Genomic DNA, 27,845 nt, shown 5'->3' with positions numbered 1-27,845 from the left:
GCCCAGGATAGACATAGGCGCAGGAGCGTAAGTTCTCCAGGCTACACTTGGCACTGCTCCGAGTCCGTGTACCAGAGAAGCACAAGAGGCGCAGATCCATATAACACAGCGCTGCGCCACACCGTACAGTGATACCACACATGGCGCTGATCCATACAGTCCCCAGAATCCATATACCAGAGCGCTATGCCATACCGTACAGTGATACCACACATGGCGCTAATCCATACAGTCCCCAGAATCCATATACCAGAGCGCTATGACATACCGTACAGTGATACCACACATGGCGCCAATCCATACAGTCCCCAGAATCCATATACCAGAGCGCTATGCCATACTGTACAGTGATACCACACATGGCGCTAATCCATACAGTCCCCAGAATCCATATACCAGAGCGCTATGCCATACCGTACAGTGATACCACACATGGCGCCAATCCATACAGTCCCCAGAATCCATATACCAGAGCGCTATGCCATACCGTACAGTGATACCACACATGGCGCCAATCCATACAGTCCCCAGAATCCGTATGGCATCCATATGCCATACCGTACACATGGCGCTGATCCATATAACACAGCACTGCACCACACCGTACAGTGATACCACACATGGCGCTGATCCATATAACACATCGCTGCACCACACCGTACAGTGATACCACACATGGTGCTGATCCATACAGTCCCCAGAATCCATATACTGGAGCGCTATGCCATACTGTACAGTGATACCACACATGGCGCTGATCCATATAACAGCGCTACGCCACACCGTACAGTGATACCACACATGGCGCTGATCCATATAACACAGCGCTACGCCACACCGTACAGTGATACCACACATGGCGCTGATCCATATAACACAGCGCTACGCCACACCGTACAGCGGTACCACACATGGCGCAGCCGCCATTTCTATAGTAACTCCTCTATTGGCCTCGTATGTAGCAGAACTCCCCCACGATCAGGGTTATAAGCAGCATGTGGTGGCAGATATACACATTGGCCTATATATATATTTTATATATATACACATAGATATATGTATAGATGTACAGTTCCGGGAATCTGTGCGCCCGGTCCAAGATGCCCAGTGTATGCCCCTTCCAGCCGGGCCAAGCTTAGATCCTTGGAGATGCCAAGTTAGTATCAGCACCAGGGGTCCCGGGAGGACCGGCCGCGGCATAGGCTGTCACTGCGCTGCCACATACTGTGGATGAGGGACAAGGCTTCCTCGCACTTCTTCACGGAGATCTCCGGAATGGGCTTGTGCGGGAGATCCACCTGGAACAGAGAGCAGACCGTAACTGTCCAGCCCTGGGGCGCAGACCTCATGATATAGGGCCCCCCCCCCAACTCGAATGGCTGGGGATGGTGGGGGCCCTACAGACCCTATACAACATGCACATACACACACACGCTAGTCTGGGCCGGGATGATGTCCTCTGTGTCATGTATAAAGCACAGCGCCCCCCATACACATGGTTCTGGTCATGCAGTGGGATGGGGGCCTCTGCCTCCATAAGGAACTGCTGGCCGTCACCACACAGACTCTGGGAATGGAATGGGCCACATCTCACCCACCTGGTAGACAGACTTCCATAACGCTCTCAGCGAGGAGACAAACGCTCCAGCTCCGGTCTGCAGCTAAAATACAGGACCCAGGGCGGCAGGAACTGATTCCGGTCCTGGGTGAACTCCTGGAACACAGATAGGTGACAATGACACCAGCAGTAATGAAGGGTATTATTATACAGGTGGGGCAGCCTGTTGTCCATTATTATTATTACACAGGGGGAGTAGCCTGCGGTGTCCTAGTATTATACTTAATTTTAAAATGAAAAACCTCAATTTAACTATGCCCTGTTACTTATGGGCCGGTGCTCTGGACTTGCCCCTCAGGCCAAAGTTGCCAGCCAGCCCTTTGGTGTTTATCTACGAGTGCTGGGGGGTAGACCATAGGTGTATATATATATATATATATATATATATATATATATATATATATATATATATATATATATATATATATATATATATATATATATATATATATATATATATATATATATATATATATATATATATATATATATATATATATATATAGTGCTGGGGGGGGGGGGATACCATAGGTGTGTATCTACGAGTCCTGGGGGGTAGACCATAGGTGTGTATATATATATATGAGTGCTGGGGGGGATACCATAGGTGTGTATCTACGAGTCCTGGGGGGTAGACCATAGGTGTGTATATATGAGTGCTGGGGGGTGGGTGGGGGTAGACCATGGGTATGTATCTACGAGTGCTGGGGGGGGGGGGGGAATGTGTGTACCTGTGAGTGCTGGGGGGGGGGGTATACCATAGGTGTGTATCTATGAGTGGGGGAGTAGACCATGGGTTTGTATCTATGAGCGCTTGGGGGGGGGGGGATATACCATAGGTGTATATCTACGAGTGCTTGGGGGGGGGGGGTGGACCATGGGCGTATCTATGAGCGCTTGGGGGGGGGGGGGGGGGGGGGGGTTATACCATAGGTGTATATCTACGAGTGCTTGGGGGGGGGGGGGTGTGTGTAGACCATGGGTATGTATCTACGAGTGCTGGGGGGGGGGGGGATGTGTGTATCTGAGTGCTTGGGGGGGGGGGGGGGGGGGTGGACCATGGGCGTATCTATGAGCGCTTGGGGGGGGGGGGGGGGTTATACCATAGGTGTATATCTACGAGTGCTTGGGGGGGGGGGGGTGGGGGTGGGTGTAGACCATGGGTATGTATCTACGAGTGCTGGGGGGGGGGGGGGGGGATGTGTGTATCTGAGTGCTGGGGGGGGGGTATACCATAGGTGTGTATCTATGAGTGTGGGGGGGTAGACCATGGGTTTGTATCTATGAGCGCTTGGGGGGGGGGGGGGGGGTAGACCATGGGCGTATCTATGAGTGCTTGAAGGGGGGTGGGGCTCATCTAGCGCAGTGACACACCATTATATACCCTGAAGAGGGGACGAGCAGCCCGAATCATGGTGCAGAGAGTTACCATTATGCAGTACTCCTTGCCATCTACCATGCCCAGGCAGCAGAGGTCGAGCAGGTTGGAGGTCCCGAGAGCTCGGAAGAAGCTGGTCTGACAGTCCTGGTGGCAGGTGACAATCTTGTCCTGTGTCAGGACCAGACAGCAGGGGATACACGGGGAAGGGACGCTGCCCTGAGGAATCACCTGGGGAGACAAAGAGAAGGTCTATACCAGACGTACACCACCCGGCAGAAGGGCTCCGGTGTCCGCACAAGAACTCACCCCCTTGGATACCGCCCTGGCACAGGTGTAACATCCAGTCGGCCATTTCCTCCTCGTTGGCGGCACTCAGCTCCAGCGAAGGCTGGTCTGTGAGGATCACTTGGAAGGAGTGGGGCCTCTCCGTGGTGTTGGCCCTTCGGCAGCCCCCACACTGCTCCCCCCTGGTGGGCAGAGAAGACTTAGCCATCCATGCAGACTGTTGGGTCAGCGTTCGGTACAGGCCTAGGTTCTTACCCCAGATTGATAGACAGCATTGGGATGACGTCGGTCCTGTCCGGATACTGGTACAAGATCCCACTGCTGGAAGGCACAGGAAACACAAGACATGAAGGGGGAGGAGGAGATGGGACCCAGCCTAGCGTACAGTCCTCACACCTCACCTGAGCACCACATAGCAAGTCTTCCAGGTCTCCCGGCCCAGGTAGGACGTGCTCGCCTTGTAATGAAGGACCCCCTCCTTGGACACAGAATGATCTCTGGACGAGGCATGTATGTAGGGTGACCCTTGGGCTTCTTCTAGGGGGTCTTCCCAGTGCACCAGGCCATAGTACAGCATAACCACCTCAGAGGCCTGCAAAGCAGAGAGTCACCACTCACAGGATAACCACCTATAGGACCAAGGGAACCCAGGCTGGGAGCAGAATCCCGCCGCAGTCCCCCGGGGTCTGGTAATGTTCCTCACCTCTCGCTTGGTCTCTTGGGACAGAAATTTGGCAAGTGCAAGTCTCTCCATTGTGGCATCTGTGAGAACTCCGGGGTAAGGGGGCTCCCGACATCCATTTATCATGGCGGACTTCAGCGCCGCTATGAAGAGCCTGAAATGCAGGTGATAAAGTTACACGCGTGTGCACACATGTAGTTGGGCCCATAGACATTTGGACAGAGACACTATACTTGATTCTGGCTCTGTACAATGGGAGTTCTATGAACCGAAGCAGAAGGGAGGACTGACCGCTGTAACTCAGGGGGTGTAACAGAAGGATCACATGAAGCATTCAGGAAGTGCAGCCATTTATATACGCAGTCCGTATACCCAACGCCGGGCGCTCCCATGTCTTACGCTTTGCCAGGCTGATGTGTGGGTCTGCTGCAAAGAATTACACTTCTGTGCCATTATATACTCCTGGGCAGTAGGCCGGAACATTAACAGGTAACAGGGCTGGAGGAGGGGCAGTAGGCCGGAACGTTAGCAGGTAACAGGGCAGGAGAAGGGTGCAGTAAGCCGGAACGCTGGCAGGTAGCAGGGCAGGAGGAGGGGCAGTAAGCCGGAATGTTGGCAGGAGAGGAGAAGGGGGTAGTAGGCAGGAACGCTAGCAGGTAACGGGGCAGGAGGAGGGGGCAGTAGGCCGGAACGTTAGCAGGTAACAGGGCAGGAGGAGGGGCAGTAGGCCGGAACATTAACAGGTAACAGGGCTGGAGGAGGGGCAGTAGGCCGGAACGTTAGCAGGTAACAGGGCAGGAGAAGGGTGCAGTAAGCCGGAATGCTGGCAGGTAGCAGGGCAGGAGGAGGGGCAGTAAGCCGGAATGTTGGCAGGAGAGGAGAAGGGGGTAGTAGGCAGGAACGCTAGCAGGTAACGGGGCAGGAGGAGGGGGCAGTAGGCCGGAACGTTAGCAGGTAACAGGGCAGGAGGAGGGGCAGTAGGCCGGAACATTAACAGGTAACAGGGCTGGAGGAGGGGCAGTAGGCCGGAACATTAACAGGTAACAGGGCTGGAGGAGGAGCAGTAGGCCGGAACGTTAGCAGGTAACAGGGCAGGAGAAGGGTGCAGTAAGCCGGAACGCTGGCAGGTAGCAGGGCAGGAGGAGGGGCAGTAGGCCGGAATGTTGGCAGGAGAGGAGGAGGGGGCAGTAGGCAGAAACGCTAGCAGGTAACGGGGGCAGGAGGAGGGGCAGTAGGCCGGAACGTTAGCAGGTAACAGGGCAGGAGGAGGGGCAGTAGGCCGGAATGTTGGCAGGAGAGGAGAAGGGGGTAGTAGGCAGAAACGCTAGCAGGTAACGGGGCAGGAGGAGGGGCAGTAGGCCGGAACGTTAGCAGGTAACAGGGCAGGAGGAGGGGCAGTAGGCCGGAATGTTGGCAGGAGAGGAGAAGGGGGTAGTAGGCAGAAACGCTAGCAGGTAACGGGGCAGGAGGAGGGGCAGTAGGCCGGAACATTAGCAGGTAACAGGGGCAGGAGGAGGGGCAGTAGGCCGGAAGGTTGGCAGGAGAGGAGGAGGGGGTAGTAGGCAGGAACGCTAGCAGGTACGGAGCAGGAGGAGGGGGCAAAGGCCGGAACGTTAGCAGGTAACAGGGCAGGAGGAGGGGCAGTAGGCCGGAATGTTCACAGGAGAGAGAGGAGGGGGTAGTAGGCAGAAACGCTAGCAGGTAACGGGGCAGGAGGAGGGGCAGTAGGCCGGAACGTTAGCAGGTAACAGGGCAGGAGGAGGGGCAGTAGGCCGGAATGTTGGCAGGAGAGGAGGAGGGGGTAGTAGGCAGGAACGCTAGCAGGTAACGGAGCAGGAGGAGGGGGCAGTAGGCCGGAACGCTAGCAGGTAACAGGGCAGGAGGAGGGGCAGTAGGCCGGAATGTTGGCAGGAGGAGGGGGTAGTAGGCAGGAACGCTAGCAGGTAACGGGGCAGGAGGAGGGGGCAGTAGGCCGGAACTTTAGCAGGTAACAGGGCAGTAGGCCGGAACGCTAGCAGGTAACAGGACAGGAGGAGGGGGCAGTAGGCCGGAATGTTGGCAGGAGAGGAGGAGGGGGTAGTAGGCAGGAACGCTAGCAGGTAACAGGGCAGGAGGAGGGGCAGTAGGCCGGAACGCTAGCAGGTAACAGGGCAGCAGGAGGGGCAGTAGGCCGGAACGCTATCAGGTAACAGGGCAGGAGGAGGGGGCAGTAGGCCGGAACGCTAGCAGGTAACAGGGCAGAAGTGAGTGGAGGGCACAGTAGGAGGAGATTCTCCGCCGGCGGCGAACTCACTCTGTTAGCGTAACGTCGGCTGTGTCCACCAGGAACTGCCGCGTCTGTTTGTGCACACGAGAGTCACGGTCTGTTGGTCAAGGCCAATCTGCAAGAAACCCAGGAGAGTGTAAGAGGCCATCGGCCAATGAAATTCTCAGGAAATAACTATGGGACACCCACCGAGACGTAATCAAGCTCATTGTAGGAGACGGCATCTTCCACCATATACGGCTTGTCTGCAGCACCTGCCCAGATAGAGGACAAGTCATTACCCTGAGCCTAGACACGCAGGAAGCGCGCAGAGGACAAGAGACACAGACAGGAAGCGCGCAGAGGACAAGAGACACAGACAGGAAGCGCGCAGAGGACAAGAGACACAGACAGGAAGCGCGCAGAGGACAAGAGACACAGACAGGAAGCGCGCAGAGGACAAGAGACACAGACAGGAAGCGCGCAGAGGACAAGAGACACAGACAGGAAGCGCGCAGAGGACAAGAGACACAGACAGGAAGCGCGCAGAGGACAAGAGACACAGACAGGAAGCGCGCAGAGGACGAGAGACACAGACAGGAAGCGCGCAGAGGACGAGAGACACAGACAGGAAGCGCGCAGAGGACGAGAGACACAGACAGGAACCCGCAGAGGACGAGAGACACAGACAGGAACCGCACAGAGGACAAGAGACACAGACAGGAACAACACAGAGGACAAGAGACACAGGAACCACAGAGGACAAGAGACACAGACAGGAACCGCACAGAGGACAAGAGACACAGACAGGAACCGCGCAGAGGACAAGAGACACAGACAGGAACCGCACAGAGGACAAGAGACACAGGAACCACAGAGGACAAGAGACACAGGAACCACAGAGGACAAGAGACACAGGAACCACAGAGGACAAGAGACACAGACAGGAACAACACAGAGGACAAGAGACACAGGAACCACAGAGGACAAGAGACACAGACAGGAACCACACAGAGGACAAGAGACACACAGGAACCACACAGAGGACAAGAGACACACACAGGAACCGCACAGAGGACAAGAGACACAGACAGGAACCACACAGAGGACAAGAGACACACAGGAACCGCACAGAGGACAAGAGACACAGACAGGAACCACACAGAGGACAAGAGACACAGACAGGAACCGCACAGAGGACAAGAGACACAGACAGGAACCGCGCAGAGGACAAGAGACACAGACAGGAACCACACAGAGGACAAGAGACACAGGAACCACAGAGGACAAGAGACACAGGAACCACAGAGGACAAGAGACACAGGAACCACAGAGGACAAGAGACACAGGAACCACAGAGGACAAGAGACACAGGAACCACAGAGGACAAGAGACACAGGAACCACAGAGGACAAGAGACACAGGAACCACAGAGGACAAGAGACAGCTGGTCACCTTTCCGCAGGAAGTAGATGTACAGTCCGTCAGCAGCACGTAGACCAGCTGCAGATCTCCCTCCATGTGTCCTGTACTCATCCGGATCATCTGAGGAACAGGAGAGGGCACAATGAGGGCGACTACAGGTAACGGGGAAGCTGGGAATCAGAAGAAGATGAGCCCCACCCATCTCACCTTGAAAAGCTGCTCCTCGTTCTCCCGGAACACATGGATCATCAGCAGCAGAAGCAGATTATTATCCACCCTGAGAAGAGAAGACGGGAAGGTGGGACAATGGACGGGAAGCACCGGAACTGACCACATGACTAGACCCGGAGCGGTCACAGGGACCACACTGTGGATTATATTATAATAAGAGGAGGCTCTCCCACATTACCAAGCAGGGATCCCTCTCCCACAGGCACTGGAGCACGGCATATATCAGCAGTCCCTATATGAATGCGGGTCCCAGCCAGTGTTCCCTCTAAGCTGTGCGCACGAACACACCTCGACGAGCGTGCGCACAGACATTACAACAGAGCGCACAAAGCAGCAGTGGTCCCTTTTTGCAGTTGTGGACTCAATTATTGTGCGTTTCACCCATTAACTACATTGTGTGTTGTGTTTTGAATGTTTAATATCATTTTGAAGTAAAGTTATCACAAATGCTGAACGTCATTTTACAGTTATATATAAGTGACGCACAAAAAATTTAATTTCCTTCCAAAGTTGCACAGCCAAAAATATTTTGCCGCACACAGCCTTCGTAACATTAGAGGGAACATTGGTCCCAGCAGATAATTGCAGGAGGGGGTCCGATAACCCTGTGCCAGTGCCCCGCTACAGCTCTGCCAATAACCCAGTGCCAGTCCCTTGTGTGTGGCCCAATAACGCCTGTAGCACGTATTGTAACCCAGCTCCCTGTACCCTGTTACCTGAACTCGCAGGGATGTGGGCTCTCTGCCGGACTCCCTGTCCTTCCTCTACCCCCGAGTCCTCTGCGATGCTCAGAGCCGGACTGCACTTGCCGCCAGAGTCCATGGTCAGGTGTGACCTGTTGGAATGGTCCTCTATGGGTTCTCCAGCCGGTGCCGTTCCTCTGTTCCTTCTTCCGCTTGTCCATCATCCGCAGAGCCACTAAAAACATATGCCGGTTGGCTCTGGCCTGGAGAGTCAGGGTGGCCACCACCTGCTGCCAGTAGTGTTTGGACTCTCTGGGGTAAAGTAGTAGAAGTCCATGGGATCCTGCATCCCCTGGCCAACATCTTGGCTCTGGCCGCCGCCGCCGGGGGTCTGTCCCGGGTCGCAGGTACGAAAGGAATGGTCTGTGAGTTCAGGATTAGAATTCCAGCTCTGAGGATCCAACTGGCCGTTCAGCTTCTCAATGACGTCGCACAGAGGTTGGCCGACTCGCTCCATGGACGTGTCCTGCATCTTGGGCAGTCGAAGAGCCGTCTCCGTAAGGTCGCTCGGCCTTTCCTCTGTGTCCCCGTTACATACACTGCCATTCTGTTTGGCGTCTGGCTCCTCGGGCTCAGAGGTGCTGGGGTGACCGCGCTGACCGAGGTCCTCTGAGCGCCCTTTCCTGCGCTTCCCACCTCTCTTCTTCCGGACCATCCTGAAAAACACCAAAGTCTAGTTCTTACTGCTGCAGAACCCAGGACAATCGATGACAACTGGTACCCAGATTGTCACCCCTCACCAACACGATGTGGAGGAAGAGGGCCCCGACTATGGGAAACCCAATGGCACTCACCTGATGACCTCCAGCTCCGAGGAGTTATCCGTATACACTGTAAAGTTGGCGCCTTTCTTCTGGGTGGCGCTGTGCACCGGCGTTGACTCGGAGGTGGACAGTCCATCGGCCACATCCTGGTTGCTGAGATCGGTGCTGTCTGATGTGGGCTCGCCTGCCTTCTGGGCCTGGCTATAAGACAGGGTGGTCTCTAAGGAAGTCACGTCAAGCTCCGAATCCTGCGTGATGGGGTCGCTGGCGTCCGGGGTCTCTGCAGCAGGCCCTGGGATGACATCAGAAGATGACAGATCTTGTGTGAACGGATTGTACCGGTGCACTGAGCCCTTCCCGTGTGTTTTGGGGCCACCAAGCACAAAGGGTGCAGAGCAGGGAAAGTTGCAACCGTCATGGAAGTCTCCGTCTGTTGCAGAGCGGCACCAGAGATGCGGAGCGGCCAAATGTGAGAGAAGGGAGAAAAGAGGAGAGTGGGATGGGGGGGGAGGAGAGGAGAGTGGGATGGGGGGGGGGGGGAGAAAATACATTTATATCAGTTATGTGCAGAGAGATTAGCAACAAAGACAACTTAGATTTAGCGGAGAAATATTAAATGACGCATTCATTAATGGAAATTAGTGGACTGACAAGAACGCCCATGCCTCAGGGCACACGCATTAAGGTTGCCCACACGTGATGTCCCATGTCACCATTCACAATTCTACAGGTAAATGTTTCTGCTGTACAATAAGTATCCTCACTCAAAGCTACAGTCCCCCGCCAGTCACAGCACCGCCAGCTGCAGCCCCAGCAGTCAGTCTATCCAGCCACAGCCCCCACAACCCCACTCACCAGCTGCAGCTACAGCCCAGCCAGCCACAATCCCGCCAGCCGCAGCCACAGCCCTGCCAGCCAGTCCCAGCAGTCATTCTCTACAGCCGCAGACCCGCTAGTTGCAGCCACAGTGAGCAGTCAGTCTAACCAACTGCAGCCACAGCCCCAGCAGTTGTAGTCCCACCAGCCGCAGCCAGTCCCAGCAGTCAGTCTCTTCAGCCACAGTCCCAGCAGCTGCAGCCACAGCCCCAGCAGTCCCAGTCTCACCAGCTACAGCCCCGCCAGCCACAGTCCCGTCAGCTGCAACCAGTCTAGCCAGCCGCAGCCCCAGCAGCCACAGTCCTGCCAACCGAACCCAGTCCCAGCAGTCAGTCTCTTCAGCCGCAGCCACAGTCCCGCCAGTTGCAGGCACAGTCCTGCCAGCCGCAGCCACAGTAATCAGTCTCGCCAGACACAGCCAGTCCCAGCAGTCAGTGTCTCCAGCCACAGCCCCACCAGCCGCAGCCACAGTCCCGCCAGCCGCAGCCCCAGCAGCCCCAGCAGTCAGTGTCTCCAGCCGCAGCCACAGTCCCGCCAGCCGCAGCACCACCAGCCGCAGCCACAGTCCCGCCAGCCACAGCCCCAGCAGTCAGTGTCTCCAGCTGCAGTCCCGCCAGCCGCAGCACCAACAGCCGCAGCCACAGTCCCGCCAGCCACAGCCCCAGTAGTCAGTGTCTCCAGCCGCAGCCACAGTCCCGCCAGCCGCAGCACCAACAGCCGCAGCCACAGTCCCGCCAGCCACAGCCCCAGCAGTCAGTGTCTCCAGCCGCAGCCACAGTCCCGCCAGCCGCAGCACCAACAGCCGCAGCCACAGTCCCGCCAGCCGCAGCACCACCAGCCGCAGCCACAGTCCCGCCAGCCCCAGCAGTCGCAGCCCCAGCAGTCGCAGCCCCAGCAGTCAGTGTCTCCAGCCGCAGCCACAGTCCCGCCAGCCGCAGCACCACAAGCCGCAGCCCCAGCAGTCAGTGTCTCCAGCCGCAGCCGCAGCCCCAGCAGTCGCAGCCCCAGCAGTCGCAGCCCCAGCAGTCAGTGTCTCCAGCCGCAGCCACAGTCCCGCCAGCCGCAGCACCACAAGCCGCAGCCCCAGCAGTCAGTGTCTCCAGCCGCAGCCACAGTCCCGCCAGCCGCAGCACCACAAGCCGCAGCCCCAGCAGTCAGTGTCTCCAGCCGCAGCACCACAAGCCGCAGCCCCAGCAGTCAGTGTCTCCAGCCGCAGCCACAGTCCCACCAGCCGCAGCCACAGTCCCAGCAGTCGCAGTCCCGCCAACCGCTTTCAGACCAGAGTGAGGACATTAACCACATTCAGATTGGAGCTCAGTACAAATTTGTTTGGAAAATGGGCAAAACCATGCTGCACTGCAGGTGGGGCAGATGTAACTGCCCCACCTGCAGAGAGTGTTAAATTTGGGTGGGGTGTGCTGAAGCTGAAATCTAAATTTTTGTGTAAAAATAATGTAGCCAGTATTTACCCTGCACAGAAACAAAATAACTCACACAAATCTAACTCTCTCTGCACATGTTACATCTGCCCCACCTGCAGTGCACATGGTTTTGCCCATTTTGAGAACAAATTTGTACTGCGCTCAGATCTGAGTAAGGGCCATTAGAGGTGCGAGTGGCTCAGCATGGTGGACCTGGCTGATGTACGTGTAACCTCTGTGTGTTACATCCCGGAAACCATGACCTGTAAACCTGTGAATGATGTTGTAGCTCTTTGGAATAAGAACATGAATTTTAGTAGCGGCCGTCGGTGACTGCAGCAGAACAGGACGGCACATAGGGGAGGGTTAGTAAGTGATAAAGCAAATTAGAGCACGTGGGCGCCACCTTCTGTCAGCCTGTGGAAGAACAGGGTTAATTGGCAGAGTTTGTACCATCCTGGTAATAACATGGCTGTCAGTGGCGATTTATCCTCGCTCCTCCGGTACCTATGGGGGTCCCAGTGCTAGAGATACATTAACCCTTTACGTGCCAACGTCGCTGCGGGAGATCCTCAGAATATCAGCTATAAATACCAGCGACTGTTCACTTAGTATAAATAGATACAGTCAAATCAATGAATTGAAGTTTAGGTAAATATTGCACCCAAAAGAAACCTGCGGGCGGCGCTGGCATTTATAGCAGGTATTTCGGTGATCTCTCAAAGCAACATTGACACATATGACATGCCTGACTACAATGCACAGATCCAGGACTGTGCCAACCATGCCAGCCTTCACCTTCTATATACTGCCCAATGGAATTACACTTCCTTACAGATCACCGACAGCTGCAACTTGCACTAGAATTGTTCTGATAGTAGTTAGTATTAATACTGCAAACGTCACAATGTGGATGTTACAGAGCAGGTTAGCGCCATGCAGCAGGAGGGGCACACCGCACGCACATCCCCGTGCAGGAGGAGGAGGAGGAGTCAGACACAGAAACCACCAGGGACACACCGCACGCACATCCCCGGGCAGGAGGAGGAGTCAGACACAGAAACCGCCAGGGACACACCCCGCGCACATCCCCGGGCAGGAGGAGGAGGAGTCAGACACAGAAACCGCCAGGGACACACCGCGCGCACATCCCCGGGCAGGAGGAGGAGTCAGACACAGAAAAAGCCAGGTGCAGGAATTAAAAAATACACAGTAGGTGCAGGAATTAGAGACGCAGGATGTGAAACAATAAGAGGAGTAGGAATGTGAGAGAGGACGGCAGCAGGGGCGCGGGAAAGGGAACGCGCCGGCAGCAGGGGCTCGGGAAAGGGAACGCGCCGGCAGCAGGGGCGCGGGAAAGGGAACGCGCCGGCAGCAGGGGCGCGGGAAAGGGAACGCGCCGGCAGCAGGGGCGCGGGAAAGGGAACGCGCCGGCAGCAGGGGCGCGGGAAAGGGAACGCGCCGGCAGCAGGGGCTCGGGAAAGGGAACGCGCCGGCAGCAGGGGCTCGGGAAAGGGAACGCGCCGGCAGCAGGGGCTCGGGAAAGGGAACGCGCCGGCAGCAGGGGCTCGGGAAAGGGAACGCGCCGGCAGCAGGGGCGCGGGAAAGGGAACGCGCCGGCAGCAGGGGCGCGGGAAAGGGAACGCGCCGGCAGCAGGGGCGCGGGAAAGGGAACGCGCCGGCAGCAGGGGCGCGGGAAAGGGAACGCGCCGGTAGCCGGGAAAGGAATGCCAGCAGCCGGGGCCTAAGCGCAGGAACGGAACAGTGGCAGCCAGGAAGGGACAACCTATTCCATATATATGTAGAGGAGATGCAGGTTAGTGGGGCAGAACAAATGGAGAGACAGAGGGTTCCCACCTTCCCAGCCTGTGCTGGGTATGGACGGCACTGCAGGGTAAGCATCTCCAAAATCATAATCTACAGGGACAAAACAGCAGGTTAGAGAGGAGCAGCTCGTCCCTTCGTTACTGCACCATGTTCTGCATGCGGCGATACATCAGCGCACACCAGATGCCGCACAACGCGCGTACCTTCACTGGACGGAGCGATGGCACTGTCGTCCCATTCCAGGTTGGTGGAGTTAATGGAGTTGAAGGAATTGAGGGACAGGCTGTCAGAGCCATGGATGTTGCTGGGGAGACGGTCCTCAAAGTCTAGGAGATACTGGGGCTTGTAGTAATCGGGCATGTACGGAGCCAGGTCCAGGTACGGGACGTCCTGAGGAGAGGTCACAATATGGAAGATGGAAGGTTCTTATTTCTCTACATAGCGTCAGGATATACTGGACACAGGTTCTCGTGAAGACACATTAGGGTTCTAGACATGGGAAGAATTGACCACCAAGAATTCCATGGATTCTACCCTGAAATCCCCATTCTAGACACAGGACAAGCCCCCTCCCCACAGAGAGACCACTCACCAGCTCCAAGTCGAATCTAATGAACTCCAGGCCGGACATGAGCGTGAGGAAGAGGGTGAGGTGATCATGGCTACAGACCAAGGCATTCCTGGAAGAGAAGGTCATGTTACGGTACGACGCGCCGGAGGAGGGGCACCGGCTGGACGGGGGCTCCGCCCACACGACTTACTTGTAGTAGTATTTCTGCAGAAGGCTTTGGTTCTCCTGGAATAACCTCAGGTAGCTCTCCAGGGAATTCTCATTGAGAGCGAGGTACAGCCAGGCGCGGCCTGCCGGAGACACAAGGCGTTAGGGGGTCTGTGCCGGACACTGGGGGCTGGGTACAGAGCACGCGGTGCGCATTACTCACTGCGACCCAGGAGCGTTGCCACGTGCTGCAGGTCCTCAATCTGTTTCACCGCTTCCCTGCGGGTAAAGTGCACGACCAGCACCCAGTAACCAGAGGAGATGTCCTGCAGCCTGGGGGGGAAGAGACCCATATCTCATACACGCGCCATGGCGGAGGCAGCCACAGTCCCCCAGTGGGGGATCTAAGGGACATCTATAGGTGTGTTACACAGAAGCCCCTACTCACCCATAAAGCAGTGCATGGTCCAGGTGCTCGCACAGTCTCTGCAGGACGCGGTCATGGTTTCGTATGGCGGGCGTCTCATCTTCACATGCAGCAAAGTAACTCTGTAACTGATGTAGTGAGGCAGAGTCAGGTTACTACGAGGTTACAAGAGTCACACATGACATCCCTCATCTCCTGATATACTCTGTGCTGCTGGGGACCCGGCTCCTCCCACTATATAACTCTCAGTCTGTGGCTTCCTGCTGCCTCCATTCCCCTCCTCACATCATGTCACTGCCCCTGTCACATGTAGCCCTGTCCTCACTGACACATCCCTCATCTCCTGATATACACTGTGCTGCTGGGGACCCTGCTCCTCCCACTATATAACTCTCAGTCTGTGGCTTCCTGCTGCCTCCATTTCCCTCCTCACATCATCATGTCACTGCCCCTGTCACATGCAGCCCTGTCCTCACTGACACATCGCTCATCTCCTGATATACTCTGTGCTGCTGGGGACCCTGCTCCTTCCACTATATAACTCTCAGTCTGTGGCTTCCTGCTGCCTACATTCCCCTCCTTACATCAGGGCACTGCCCCTGTCCTCACTGATACATTCCTCATCTCCTGATATACTCTGTGCTGCTGGGGACCCTGCTCCTCCCACTATATAACTCTCAGTCTGTGGCTTCCTGCTGCCTCCATTCCCCTCCTCACATCATGTCACTGCCCCTGTCACATGCAGCCCTGTCCTCACTGACACATCCCCCATCTCCTGATATACTCTGTGCTGCTGGGGACCCTGCTCCTCCCACTATATAACTCTCAGTCTGTGGCTTCCTGCTGCCCCCATTTCCATCCTCACATCATGTCACTGCCCCTGTCAGATGCAGCCCTGTCCTCACTGACACATCCCCCATCTCCTGATATACTCTGTGCTGCTGGGGACCCTGCTCCTCCCACTATATAACTCGCAGTCTGTGGCTTCCTGCTGCCTCCATTCCCCTCCTCACATCATGTCCCTGCCCCTGTCACATGCAGCCCTGTCCTCACTGACACATCCCTCATCTCCTGATAAACTGTGCTGCTGGGGACCCTGCTCCTTCCACTATATAACTCTCTCACTGCCCCTGTATACAATCACAACAGAGTTATACCCCTTTCACATCGCACTTTTAAAACGTTATATTGCCATTTTTTTTCCATTTTAAAACGTTTAAGGCTGCAATGTGAAAGTGCCAGAGTTGATTTACCGGTTAAAGATAACCGGTATTTCAACACGGTTAAAAAGCAGAGTCCTACACGTTTTAAAGCCGTTTTTTGGGCAGTTTGAACAGCTCTATTTCATTGGCTTGAAACGTGTCCCTTGGGGGTTAAACGGGTTGAATGTTTGAATGGTATTAAATGATTTTTAAAACGGTTTTCACCTGCAATGTGAAAGGTCTCAAGGCTCAGACCCGTTTTAAAGTCCCATTTAAGAATACAGGGTCAATACCCATTTCTGCAATGTGAAAGCAGTATTATTAGTAAAGTAAATGATTATGTTTATTGTAAGTATAAATGACATCATGTGAGACCTAGGCACAGACTCTGGTGACATTCTGGGCACAGGTGGAGCCCCCACCACCCAGGCTTTACATATAGCTATATAGGAATAGGGAACTTCTGCAAAGCACAATAGCCGCAGTCACAAGACATCTGCAGAGCTGACAATTAAAGTGCCAGCGGCAGCCTCATCTCAGAGCCGCGCCTTCAAGGGCCAGCGGCAGCCTCATCTCAGAGCCGCGCCTTCAAGGGCAAGCGGCAGCCTCATCTCAGAGCCGCGCCTTCAAGGGCCAGAGGCAGCCTCTTCTCAGAGCCGCGCCATCAAGGGCCAGAGGCAGCCTCTTCTCAGAGCCGCGCCTTCAAGGGCCAGCGGCAGCCTCTTCTCAGAGCCGCGCCTTCAAGGGCCAGCGGCAGCCCATGCTCTGGGGAGAGCGATACTGGGTAGGGTTCTGGCTGTAATAACATTTATTACACTCTGAGCGGACATAGATACCTCCCCTCCTGCATTCTGCAGGAGACTCCCTGACATGGCAGCAATCTCCCTCTCTCCGTCATTAGTCTAGCAATCTCCCTCATGTCACCTAGCCCACATTACACTGTTACATCATAGATACCTCCCCTCCTGCATTCTGCAGGAGACTCCCTGACATAGCAGCAATCTCCCTCATTAGTCTAGCAATCTCCCTCATGTCACCTAGCCCACATTACACTGTTACATCATAGTTACCTCCCCTCCTGCATTCTGCAGGAGACCCCCTGACATAGCAGCAATCTCCCTCATTAGTCTAGCAATCTCCCTCATGTCACCTAGCCCACATTACACTGTTACATCATATTTATCTCCCCTCCTGCATTCTGCAGGAGACTCCCTGACCTAGCAGCAATCTCCCTCTCTCCCTCATTAGTCTAGCAATCTCCCTCCTGTCACCTAGCCAGCATTACCCTGTTACATCATAGTTACCTCCCCTCCTGCATTCTGCAGGAGACTCCCTGACATAGCAGCAATCTCCCTCATGTCACCTAGCCCACATTACACTGTTACATCATAGTTACCTCCCCTCCTGCATTCTGAAGGAGACTCCCTGACCTAGCAGCAATCTCCCTCTCTCCCTCATTAGTCTAGCAATCTCCCTCACGTCACCTAGCCCACATTACAATGTTACATCATAGTTATCTCCCCTCCTGCAGGAGACTCCCTGACCTAGCAGCAATCTCCCTCTCTCCCTCATTAGTCTAGCAATCTCCCTCATGTTACCTAGCCCACATTACACTGTTACATCATAGTTATCTCCCCTCCTGCATTCTGCAGGAGACTCCCTGACCTAGCAGCAATCTCCCTCTCTCCCTCATTAGTCTAGCAATCTCCCTCATGTCACCTAGCCCACATTACACTGTTACATCATAGTTACCTCCCCCCCCCCCCTTGCATTCTGCAGGAGACTCCCTGATATAGCAGCAATGTCCCTCTCTCCCTCATTAGTCTAGAAATCTCCCTCATGTCTCCTAGCCCACATTACACTGTTACATCATAGTTATCTCCCCTCCTGCAGGAGACTCCCTGACATAGCAGCAATCTCCCTCTCTCCCTCATTAGTCTAGCAATCTCCCTCATGTCACCTAGCCCACATTACACTGTTACATCATAGATACCTCCCCTCCTGCATTCTGCAGGAGACTCCCTGATATAGCAGCAATCTCCCTCATTAGTCTAGCAATCTCCCTCATGTCACCTAGCCCACGTTACACTGTTACATCATACTTACATCCCCTCCTGCATTCTGCAGGAGACTCCCTGACATAGCAGCAATCTCCCTCTCTCCCTCATTAATATAGCAATCTCCCTCGTCACCTAGCCCACATCACACTGTTACATGTTTGGGGAATTAGAGACAGATACATTTACATTGAATCATCAGCACCATTTCCCAGCACGTTACCAAGTACTGTATAGTATCTCTTACTAACTGCTTTGGGCATCATCTACATTTGTATAGAAGGAATTATACAAGATTCCTCTCAGATGTAGCAGTACACAGCCACGCTTCTAGGTGCCACGTTCACAATCTCTTTTCACAATCTCTCCATATATGGAACTAGACACGCCCTTTGGGAGGAGCATGACACGCCCCCTCAATGCGGCCCTTTGCAAAAGTCTATTACCACCTATAATCTCCCTGAAACTAGTTTTCAAAAGTAGGCAAGTATGTGAGCGGATGACTGAAGGGACACCTGGGGGTTATGTGGCTCCAGGGATCTGTATAAAACTGGCCACTAAGGGGTCAGGTCCACGAAATGACCATGGAAATAAGGGGTAAGGAATGCTCTATGTATGGATCTAGGAATTGGGAACATAAAGTGTCATCGATCATCCAATAATACTGTGCGGTCGGACTAGAACTCCCAGCATGCCCAGCCAGAGACGAGGCCCTGAGATAACAAGAAGGGAACACTAATAATAAATGAATAATGAGGGGAGGGGGGGCTGCAAATGGAGAGGTCTCACATCCTGACTATACTGCACTGCGTCCTATTGAGTCTCTGGAGACCCTCACACTGGGGAGAGTCCATCATGCACAGAGCCTAAGCAGTCATAAGTCGGGGGGCTGCAACACGTACAGAGGAACAAATGCACACTGCCATCAAAAACAGCTGATGACCTCCACCTTAGTCTCTCACCGAGACCACCGATGTGCACCACCCTCAGATCGCTTTGTATCACAAATATACCAAGGTTTTTTGTTTTGAAAACTTTCCAATAAAAATCTATTTGCAAAAAAAAAATAAAAAAAGGACGACACCGATACTAATCAGATAATACAGAACGTCTTATGGGTATATGTGGTACCAGGTGATGGTGGAGAATGCTGTGATCACGTGGTGGGAAGAGGGCACTTATACTGATCAGATAATACAGAATATTCTATGGGTGTATGTGGTACCAGGCAGTGCTGGAGAATCCTGTGACCACGTGGTGGGAAGAGGGCACTTATACTGATCAGATAATACAGAATATTCTATAGGTATACGTGGTACCAGGTGATGATGGAGAATGCTGTGATCACGTGGTGGGAAGAGGGCACTTATACTGATCAGATAATACAGAATATTCTATGGGTGTATGTGGTACCAGGCAGTGCTGGAGAATCCTGTGACCACGTGGTGGGAAGAGGGCACTTATACTGATCAGATAATACAGAATATTCTATGGGTGTATGTGGTACCAGGCAGTGCTGGAGAATCCTGTGACCACGTGGTGGGAAGAGGGCACTTATACCCATATAATATTCTGTATTATCTGATCAGTATATGTGGTACCAGCAAGTGCTGGAGAATCCTGTGATTGCGTGGTGGGAAGAGGGCACTTATACTGATCAGATAATACAGAATATTGTATGGGTATATGTTGTACCAGGCGGCGCATAGAGATTGCAATGACCACATGGTGGGAAGCGGGCACTTATACTGATCAGATAATACAGAATATTCTATGGGTATACGTGGTACCAGGCGGTGCTGGAGAATGTGATGACCACGTGGTGGGAAGAGGGCACTTATACTGATCAGATAATACAGAATATTCTATGGGTATACGTCAGGGCTGGGCAACACCGGCCCTCCAGATGTTAGTGAACTCTACATCCCAGGATGCTTTGCATTAGTTTTGCTATGTGGCCATGCTGAAACTGATGCAAGGCATGCTGGGATGTGTAGTTCATCAACATCTGGAGGGCCGGTGTTGCCCAGCCCTGGTATACGTGGTACCAGGCGGTGCTGGAGAATGTGATGACCACATAGTGGGAAAAGGAGCAGGACGATGACACAAGGTATGGTGACCTCCTCACCCAATATAACATGTCTCCCAGCAACCAGTGACCCCTTACCCAGGTCCCGGGATCAGGACCCCAGGCTGGGCAGCTGCTGAGGGACAGGCCCCTGGTATGTTATGCTGACAGTAGACTTCTAGAGAAACTGCAGCTCAGCTGCCTGGGGCTCGTTTAGTCAGATTCCTAAATACCTAACAGGGAGGTACCCCATCCACAACAGGTCCATCAGCCACGTGCTTAACCCTTCCGCTGCCAGGTGCTAACTTATACGGAGCTATACCTTCCATAGCACGCAGTAATTACATGTTACACATAGCAGTCATGTGATAAAACCTGCATTAATATATAATGACATCACTATCAATCATCCATTCCTCACCAAGCCCTAAAAATGGGCCCTAGTCATGTGACACATAAAACATATCACTGTCATTATTTGTTGAACAATACCAAACATGAAGCAGCCATGGCTGATAAAGATACTTCCACATCTAGAGGTCATTTGGCTACATGCACTACAGTATACTACGTGGTCAGCAGTAGTGCCCCACCTCTACATACAGCAGGCACTCACTCTGCACTAACATGATGCACAGAGAAGAGATTGCTGCCGTCCATCCATCCATATATAGAAGGTTATACGCACATTTCAGAAATATTTTTAAAAACGTTTTGGAACTGAGAATTTACATTGATAGTTGCCAATATTCCCAGGAAATAATGTGTCGACAACCTCAGCCAAAGATCAGATTGTACAAGTCTCTGGGAGACTGCAAAGCCAAAACATATCTATGAGTCTTCACTGAGGTCACCTGTGCAACTACAGACACCAGTGACTTATGGGAGACAATGTGAGGCCACCAATCCACCTACAGATACCAGAGACTTCTAGGAGACAATGTGAGGCCACCTGTCCACCTACAGACACCAGAGACTTCTAGGAGACAATGTGAGGCCACCTGTTCACCTACAGACACCAGTGACTTCTAGGAGACAATGTGAGGCCACCAATCCACCTACAGACACCAGAGACTTCTAGGAGACAATGTGAGGCCACCTGCAGACACCAGAGACTTCTAGGAGACAATGTGAGGTCACCTGTCCAACTACAGACACCAGAGACTTCTGGGAGACAATGTGAGGCCACCTGTGCAACTACAGACACCACTGACTTCTGGGAGACAATGTGAGGCCACCTGTCCAACTACAGATACCACTGACTTCTAGGAGACAATGTGAGGCCACCTGTCCACCTACAGACACCAGTGACTTCTAGGAGACAATGTGAGGCCACCAATCCACCTACAGACACCAGAGACTTCTAGAAGACAATGTGAGGCCACCTGCAGACACCAGAGACTTCTAGGAGACAATGTGAGGTCACCTGTCCAACTACAGACACCAGAGACTTCTAGGAGACAATGTGAGGCCACCTGTCCAACTACAGACACCAGAGACTTCTAGGAGACAATGTGAGGCCACCTGCAGACACCAGAGACTTCTAGGAGACAATGTGAGGCCACCTGCAGACACCAGAGACTTCTAGGAGACAATGTGAGGTCACCTGTCCAACTACAGACACCAGAGACTTCTGGGAGACAATGTGAGGCCACCTGTGCAACTACAGACACCAGTGACTTCTGGGAGACAATGTGAGGCCACCTGTCCAACTACAGACACCACTGGCTTCTAGGAGACAATGTGAGGCCTCCAACAGACACCAGTGACTTCTAGGAGACAATGTGAGGCCACCTATCCATCTACAGACACCAGAGACTTCTAGGAGACAATGTGAGGCCACCTATCCATCTACAGACACCAGAGACTTCCAGGAGACAATGAGGGGCCAGATGTTCACATACAGAGTCCAGAGACTTCTAGGAGACAATGTGAGGCCACCTGTCCACCTACAGACACCAGAGACTTCTAGGAGACAATGTGAGGCCACCAATCCAACTACAGACACCAGAGACTTCTGGGAGACAATGTGAGGCCACCAATCCAACTACAGACACCAAAGACTTCTGGGAGACAATGTGAGGCCACCTATCCATCTACAGACACCAGAGACTTCCAGGAGACAATGAGGGGCCAGATGTTCACATACAGAGTCCAGAGACTTCTAAGAGACAATGTGAGGCCACCTGTCCACCTACAGACACCAGAGACTTCTAGGAGACAATGTGAGGCCACCTATCCACCTACAGACACCAGTGACTTCTAGGAGACAATGTGAGGCCACCAATCCAACTACAGACACCAGAGACTTCTGGGAGACAATGTGAGGCCACCTGTGCAACTACAGACACCAGTGACTTCTGGGAGACAATGTGAGGCCACCTGTCCAACTACAGACAACAGAGACTTACAGGAAACAATGTGAGGCCACTGGTCCACCTACAGGCACCGGAGACAATGAGGGGCCAGATGTTCACCTACAGAGACCATAGACTTCTAGGAGACAATGGGGCAGATGTATTAAGCCTTAACAAGATATAAATACAAGGGTGATAAGGAGAGATAAACGTCCAGCCAATCAGCTCCTTACTGACTTTTTTCAAACACAGGCTGTAACATGGCAGTTGGCAGGTGATTGGCTGGACGTTTATCTCTCCTTATCTCCCTTGTATTTATATCTTGTTAAGGCTTAATACATCCGCCCCAATGTGAGGCCACCCGTCTGACACGTGACACTTGTACAAATGAAGACACCGGCAAATCCACAACTTGGTGGCTGTTAAATAAATAAAGTAAATAGGAGGCAAGGCGCGTAATGCCTCAAACATAGGGTAAGCGGATGATAAGGTTGTACTATAAAAGAGGTTCTGCCGAATCACTGGCTGCGAGAACAGATGCCTTATGGGAAGGTGACATATTCAGGTGCACTTTATAAAGAAGAACTGGGCTCCTGTTACCACCATAATGGCTACAGAATCAGTGAGTGCACTCCCCCATCCCGTCTCATGGTGCACCTGAGATTGCCAGCAATAATCTGTAGGACTCGGTAAGGATTGGGTGATTGTGTTACATAGCAGGACAACAATGAGGGGGCGGAAGACTGTGGTACCTGACTGTGTAGAAAGGAGGACGAGACTTTACTGTGCACATAGTTAGGGGGCGTGTCTGGCGGGTGTAATAATCACTTCTTATAGGCTCAATATGGGCTGACTCCTCCTACTGACAGTATGGAAGACAATAGCGCAGTACCTGCGTCTAGGTCACATTACTGGCGCATCTGCGGACCTCAGCAGGGAAGAAGATATATATATATATCTCCATGAATCCCGTCCAAATGCAAATAAGGACAGAAGAACCAGCACACCACCGTTTGTAAATGCTAGCGTATTACACCCTATACATTATATACTCCCCTATCTTGTGTTATTTATAATATATTATACATCTACGCACCAGTAGGGTGGCCAATCCCGGGATCTGCTCGATCCCGGGATTTGGCCTAAAAACCGCTGGGACTTGAATCCCGGGATTAGATCTTCCATTCCCGGGATTTTGGGATTAGATGCGCATGCGCATATCTAATGCAGGGCAGCGTCTGAGCAAGTGTTCAGACGCTGCCCAGGAGTTCCTGATCCCCAGCCTGCAGACCTCTGACCATCACGCTGCGCAGGCCGCACCTCCAGTATCCGCTCCAGAGTGACCCCTCACCATTGAGTCCTGTAACTGTTTGGAGCGTTGGCCGGCCGCCCACCGGTCGGCTCTGCTGCCGCCACCCGCTCCTGTCTGCCCTGCTCCCGGCCGCCCGCCCGTGTAAGTAAATGAATGTGCGGGGTGGCCGGAGCAGGGGGGACTGGGCTCCTTTTTTGCACGTTTTTTTGCCTAAGAGATGTAAATCCCGGGATTGGCATCCCTACGCACCAGGTTTGTAAAGCTGGGTACACATATGTACAATTTCATTTTTCTTGCGACCGTTCGATCGACCGAATACACGTTCGACCGTCCAAAACATACGACCAATCTGCGCGTACACATATGTACAATTTTACTTGCGACGTCCGATGTACTCCCATCCAAACAATCGCAAGAAGAAGTATATGAGAGACCCTGTAACCCTTTGCCTGCTGTTTTAACTAATGTGTGTTTAATGCCTCACTGCCCAACACTTTAGAGGCATCACTTTAAGACATTAATCGATGTTGAAGTTTTAATAGTGTGTTATGGTGCCCTGCAAAGAGCTTCCAGCACACTCTATTAAAACTTCAACATTGATTAATGTCTTAAAGTGATGCCTCTAAAGTGTTGGGCAGCGAGGCATTATACACACATTAGTTAAAACAGCAGGTAAAGGGTTACAGGGTCTCTCATAATGCAGCATACCACCGTGCTTTGTCAAACTGTCAAGCATATCGATCGAACATGCGTACACACTTCACTTTTTTTCCGATATGGAGCCGTCCTGTCGGATGAAATATTAAGCAGCAAAGAACCTTCGACCGACCGACCGTGGACGGCCAAGAGCGTTTTTGGCCGTTTATCGATCGCACAGCAGCAATTGGGACAGCGTACACACCTATACAATCGAACGGCCGTTTGCCCCCAGATTGGAAGAACGGCCCGGCGATTGTATATATGTGTACCTAGCTTAAGATAGTTGCTCCCTGTATTGGCATCCACCATATGTGCATTGTATAGTACTATATACACGGATGGGGAAATAGGGTCTGGACATCTGACAATGTTCAATCTATAATGTAACACACTAGGTACCCTTGTAATCCTAATCTTACTGTGTGGTGCCCTCCGGATGCTCCCACGCTGTGGTGCCAAATACACACTTCAGAGCGGTGGCACTCACGTACAAAAACCAATCTCAGACGGCCTTTAGTGGGTCAACTTCTAAGCTTAATAGCGTTTCTTCATCAGGTGTATATATAATAAATAGGGGGTGTAACACACAGGTATATAATAGTATACAGGGGTGCAGGACTATACACAGGTATAGTATATAGGGGTGCAGTACAATGTGTTGAGGTGCAGGACTATACACAGGTATATAGGGGTGCAGTATAAGGCATAGGGGTGTAAGACACTACACAGGTATATAATAGTATATAGGGGTGCAGGACTATACACAGGGTGCAGTATAAGGTATATGGGTGTAAGACACTACACAGGTATATAATAGTATATAGGGGTGCAGGACTATACACAGGTATAGTATATAGAGGTGCAGGACTATACACAGGTATAGTATATAGGGGTGCAGTACAATGTGTTGAGGTGCAGGACTATACACAGGTATATAGGGGTGCGGTATAAGGTATATGGGTGTAAGACACTACACAGGTATATAATAGTATATAGGGGTGCAGGACTATACACAGGTATAGTATATAGGGGTGCAGTATAGGGGTGTAGGACTATACACAGGTATATAATAGTATATAGGGGTGCAGGACTATACACAGGTATATAGGGGTGCAGTATAAGGTATAAGGGTGTAAGACACTACACAGGTATATAATAGTATATAGGGGTGCAGGACTATACACAGGTATAGTATATAGGGGTGCAGTATAGGGGTGTAGGACTATACACAGGTATATAATAGTATATAGGGGTGCAGGACTATACACAGGTATATAGGGGTGCAGTATAAGGTACAGGGGTGTAAGACACTACACAGGTATATAATAGTATATAGGGGTGCAGGACTATACACAGGTATAGTATATAGGGGTGCAGTATAGGGGTGTAGGACTATACACAGGTATATAATAGTATATAGGGGTGCAGGACTATACAAGGGTATATAGGGGTGCAGTATAAGGTATAAGGGTGTAAGACACTACACAGGTATATAATAGTATATAGGGGTGCAGGACTATACACAGGTATAGTATATAGGGGTGCAGTATAGGGGTGTAGGACTATACACAGGTATATAATAGTATATAGGGGTGCAGGACTATACACAGGTATATAGGGGTGCAGTATAAGGTACAGGGGTGTAAGACACTACACAGGTATATAATAGTATATAGGGGTGCAGGACTATACACAGGTATAGTATATAGGGGTGCAGTATAGGGGTGTAGGACTATACACAGGTATATAATAGTATATAGGGGTGCAGGACTATACACAGGTATATAGGGGTGCAGTATAAGGTACAGGGGTGTAAGACACTACACAGGTATATAATAAATATGGGGTGGGGCCGGCTCTAAGCTTCCTCACCCCCCTCCCCGGGTCTCACCTTCCGCACGGAGAGGTTGATGTTCTCCAGGATCCGGTCCTTCACCTGCCGCGGATCCATCCGCCCCGACCGGCTCCCAGCTCTCCCAAGTCCCGGCCTGTCATGTGACCACAGGAAGCGGCGTCAGGCTGGGGGCGGGTCCGAAGGCGGAGCTGTGCGCTTGTTTACTAAACGGCAGCTCATTGGGCGGGGTCACGGACAGTGTTTTGGTCTGCTGACTCCTCCCACACTGGGGGTAAGGGGTGGATCTCCTACCGACTCCTCCTACCCGGGCGTCACGGGGGGGCGGGGCGGGGGTGCTGCTGTACCGCGGCGCAGGCAGTAGTATAGGGGTGTACGGGTCACTGGAGTCACATGCATTTGGTCACCACTGAAGGTCGACATGACTTAGGTCAACACACAGAATAGGTTCCCTTGGCTGTAAGGAAGAAGCATTAGGTCGACGATGGTTAGATTGACAGTCACAATGCTGACGACATGGGGTTATCACTTTTCTTTGTCGCGAATGTATCACTGGTCCCTGTAAGGGCGCACCACGTCCCCTCGCAGCGCTCGCCATGCTCCGGACACACTATAGGGCACCCTAGTGGATGGCAGGGCATGAAATACCGCCGTCGGCACATGAAAATCCCATGCCGACCTAGCCTTTGTAGACCTAATGCTTGTGTCGACCTTCTATCCATGTCGACCTTAAACCCTTAGACATAGCGACTTATTTCATGTGTGACCTTTGGTATGTTGACTGTGTACCATATAGGGGCGTGTAAGCCCCTTGCTTAAGGTGCACGAGTGTACACTCCGAAATGTTGGACGTGCGCAGCTTTAGTAATGAAAACCATATCCGAGGGCCGCTGCCATCCAACACTACACCATTTATGTACAGAGGGCACCCGAGCATTTTACCAACCACTGCAGGGGGGAGGGAGTTACATGTGGGTGGGGTTTTACTTCAAAGTGAGATCTTTGCCTTTGCTAGTGAACCAGAATAAGGGCCATTGTGCAGAGTCACCCATACACAGGCGCTCAGCAGATCCCGTGTAACGCTGTCCTGATAGCGGGCACGGTGCAGCATCACCCATACACAGGCGCTCAGCAGGTCCCGTGTAACGCTGTCCTGATAGCGGGCACGGTGCAGGGTAACCCATACCCAGGCGCACAGCAGATCCCAGTGTAACGATGTCCTGATATCGGGCACGGTGCAGTGTCGCCCATACCCAGGCGCTCAGCAGATCCCGTGTAACGCTGTCCTGATAGCGGGCACGGTGCAGCATCGCCCATACCCAGGTGCTCAGCAGATCCCGTGTAACGCTGTCCTGATAGCGGGCATGGTGCAGCGTCGCCCATACACAGGCGCTCAGCAGATCCCGTGTAACGCTGTCCTGATAGCGGGCACGGTGCAGCGTCGCCCATACCCAGGTGCTCAGCAGATCCCGTGTAACGCTGTCCTGATAGCGGGCACGGTGCAGCGTCGCCCATACCCAGGTGCTCAGCAGATCCCGTGTAACGCTGTCCTGATAGCGGGCACGGTGCAGCGTCGCCCATACCCAGGTGCTCAGCAGATCCCGTGTAACGCTGTCCTGATAGCGGGCATGGTGCAGCATCACCCATACCCAGGC

At 52.9% G+C, this 27,845-nt stretch overlaps 1 protein-coding gene across 1 annotated transcript; it reads right to left on the bottom strand.

Annotated features, from left to right (window-relative positions):
* PLEKHM2 (pleckstrin homology and RUN domain containing M2) lies at positions 1-26,388 on the bottom strand. The gene is given in 27 exon segments (XM_083161811.1): positions 1-1,298; positions 1,599-1,642; positions 1,645-1,714; positions 3,048-3,227; positions 3,306-3,320; positions 3,322-3,466; positions 3,540-3,605; positions 3,686-3,876; positions 3,988-4,120; positions 6,260-6,302; positions 6,305-6,347; positions 6,422-6,486; positions 7,667-7,687; positions 7,690-7,756; positions 7,844-7,913; positions 8,584-8,617; positions 8,620-8,748; positions 8,751-8,844; positions 8,846-9,266; positions 9,405-9,804; positions 13,529-13,588; positions 13,702-13,888; positions 14,091-14,178; positions 14,260-14,359; positions 14,440-14,549; positions 14,665-14,771; positions 26,230-26,388. Coding segments are annotated over 27 exon segments (3,078 nt in total). The 5' UTR covers positions 26,290-26,388; the 3' UTR covers positions 1-1,163.
* Positions 26,389-27,845: the final 1,457 nt, after the last annotated feature.

Source organism: Crinia signifera, chromosome 19, assembly GCF_055691185.1.
Source record: "Crinia signifera chromosome 19, ASM5569118v1, whole genome shotgun sequence".
NCBI lineage: Eukaryota > Metazoa > Chordata > Amphibia > Anura > Myobatrachidae > Crinia > Crinia signifera.
The sequence above is the reverse complement of the archived record's forward strand: the minus strand, read 5'-3'. Positions and strand labels throughout refer to the sequence as shown.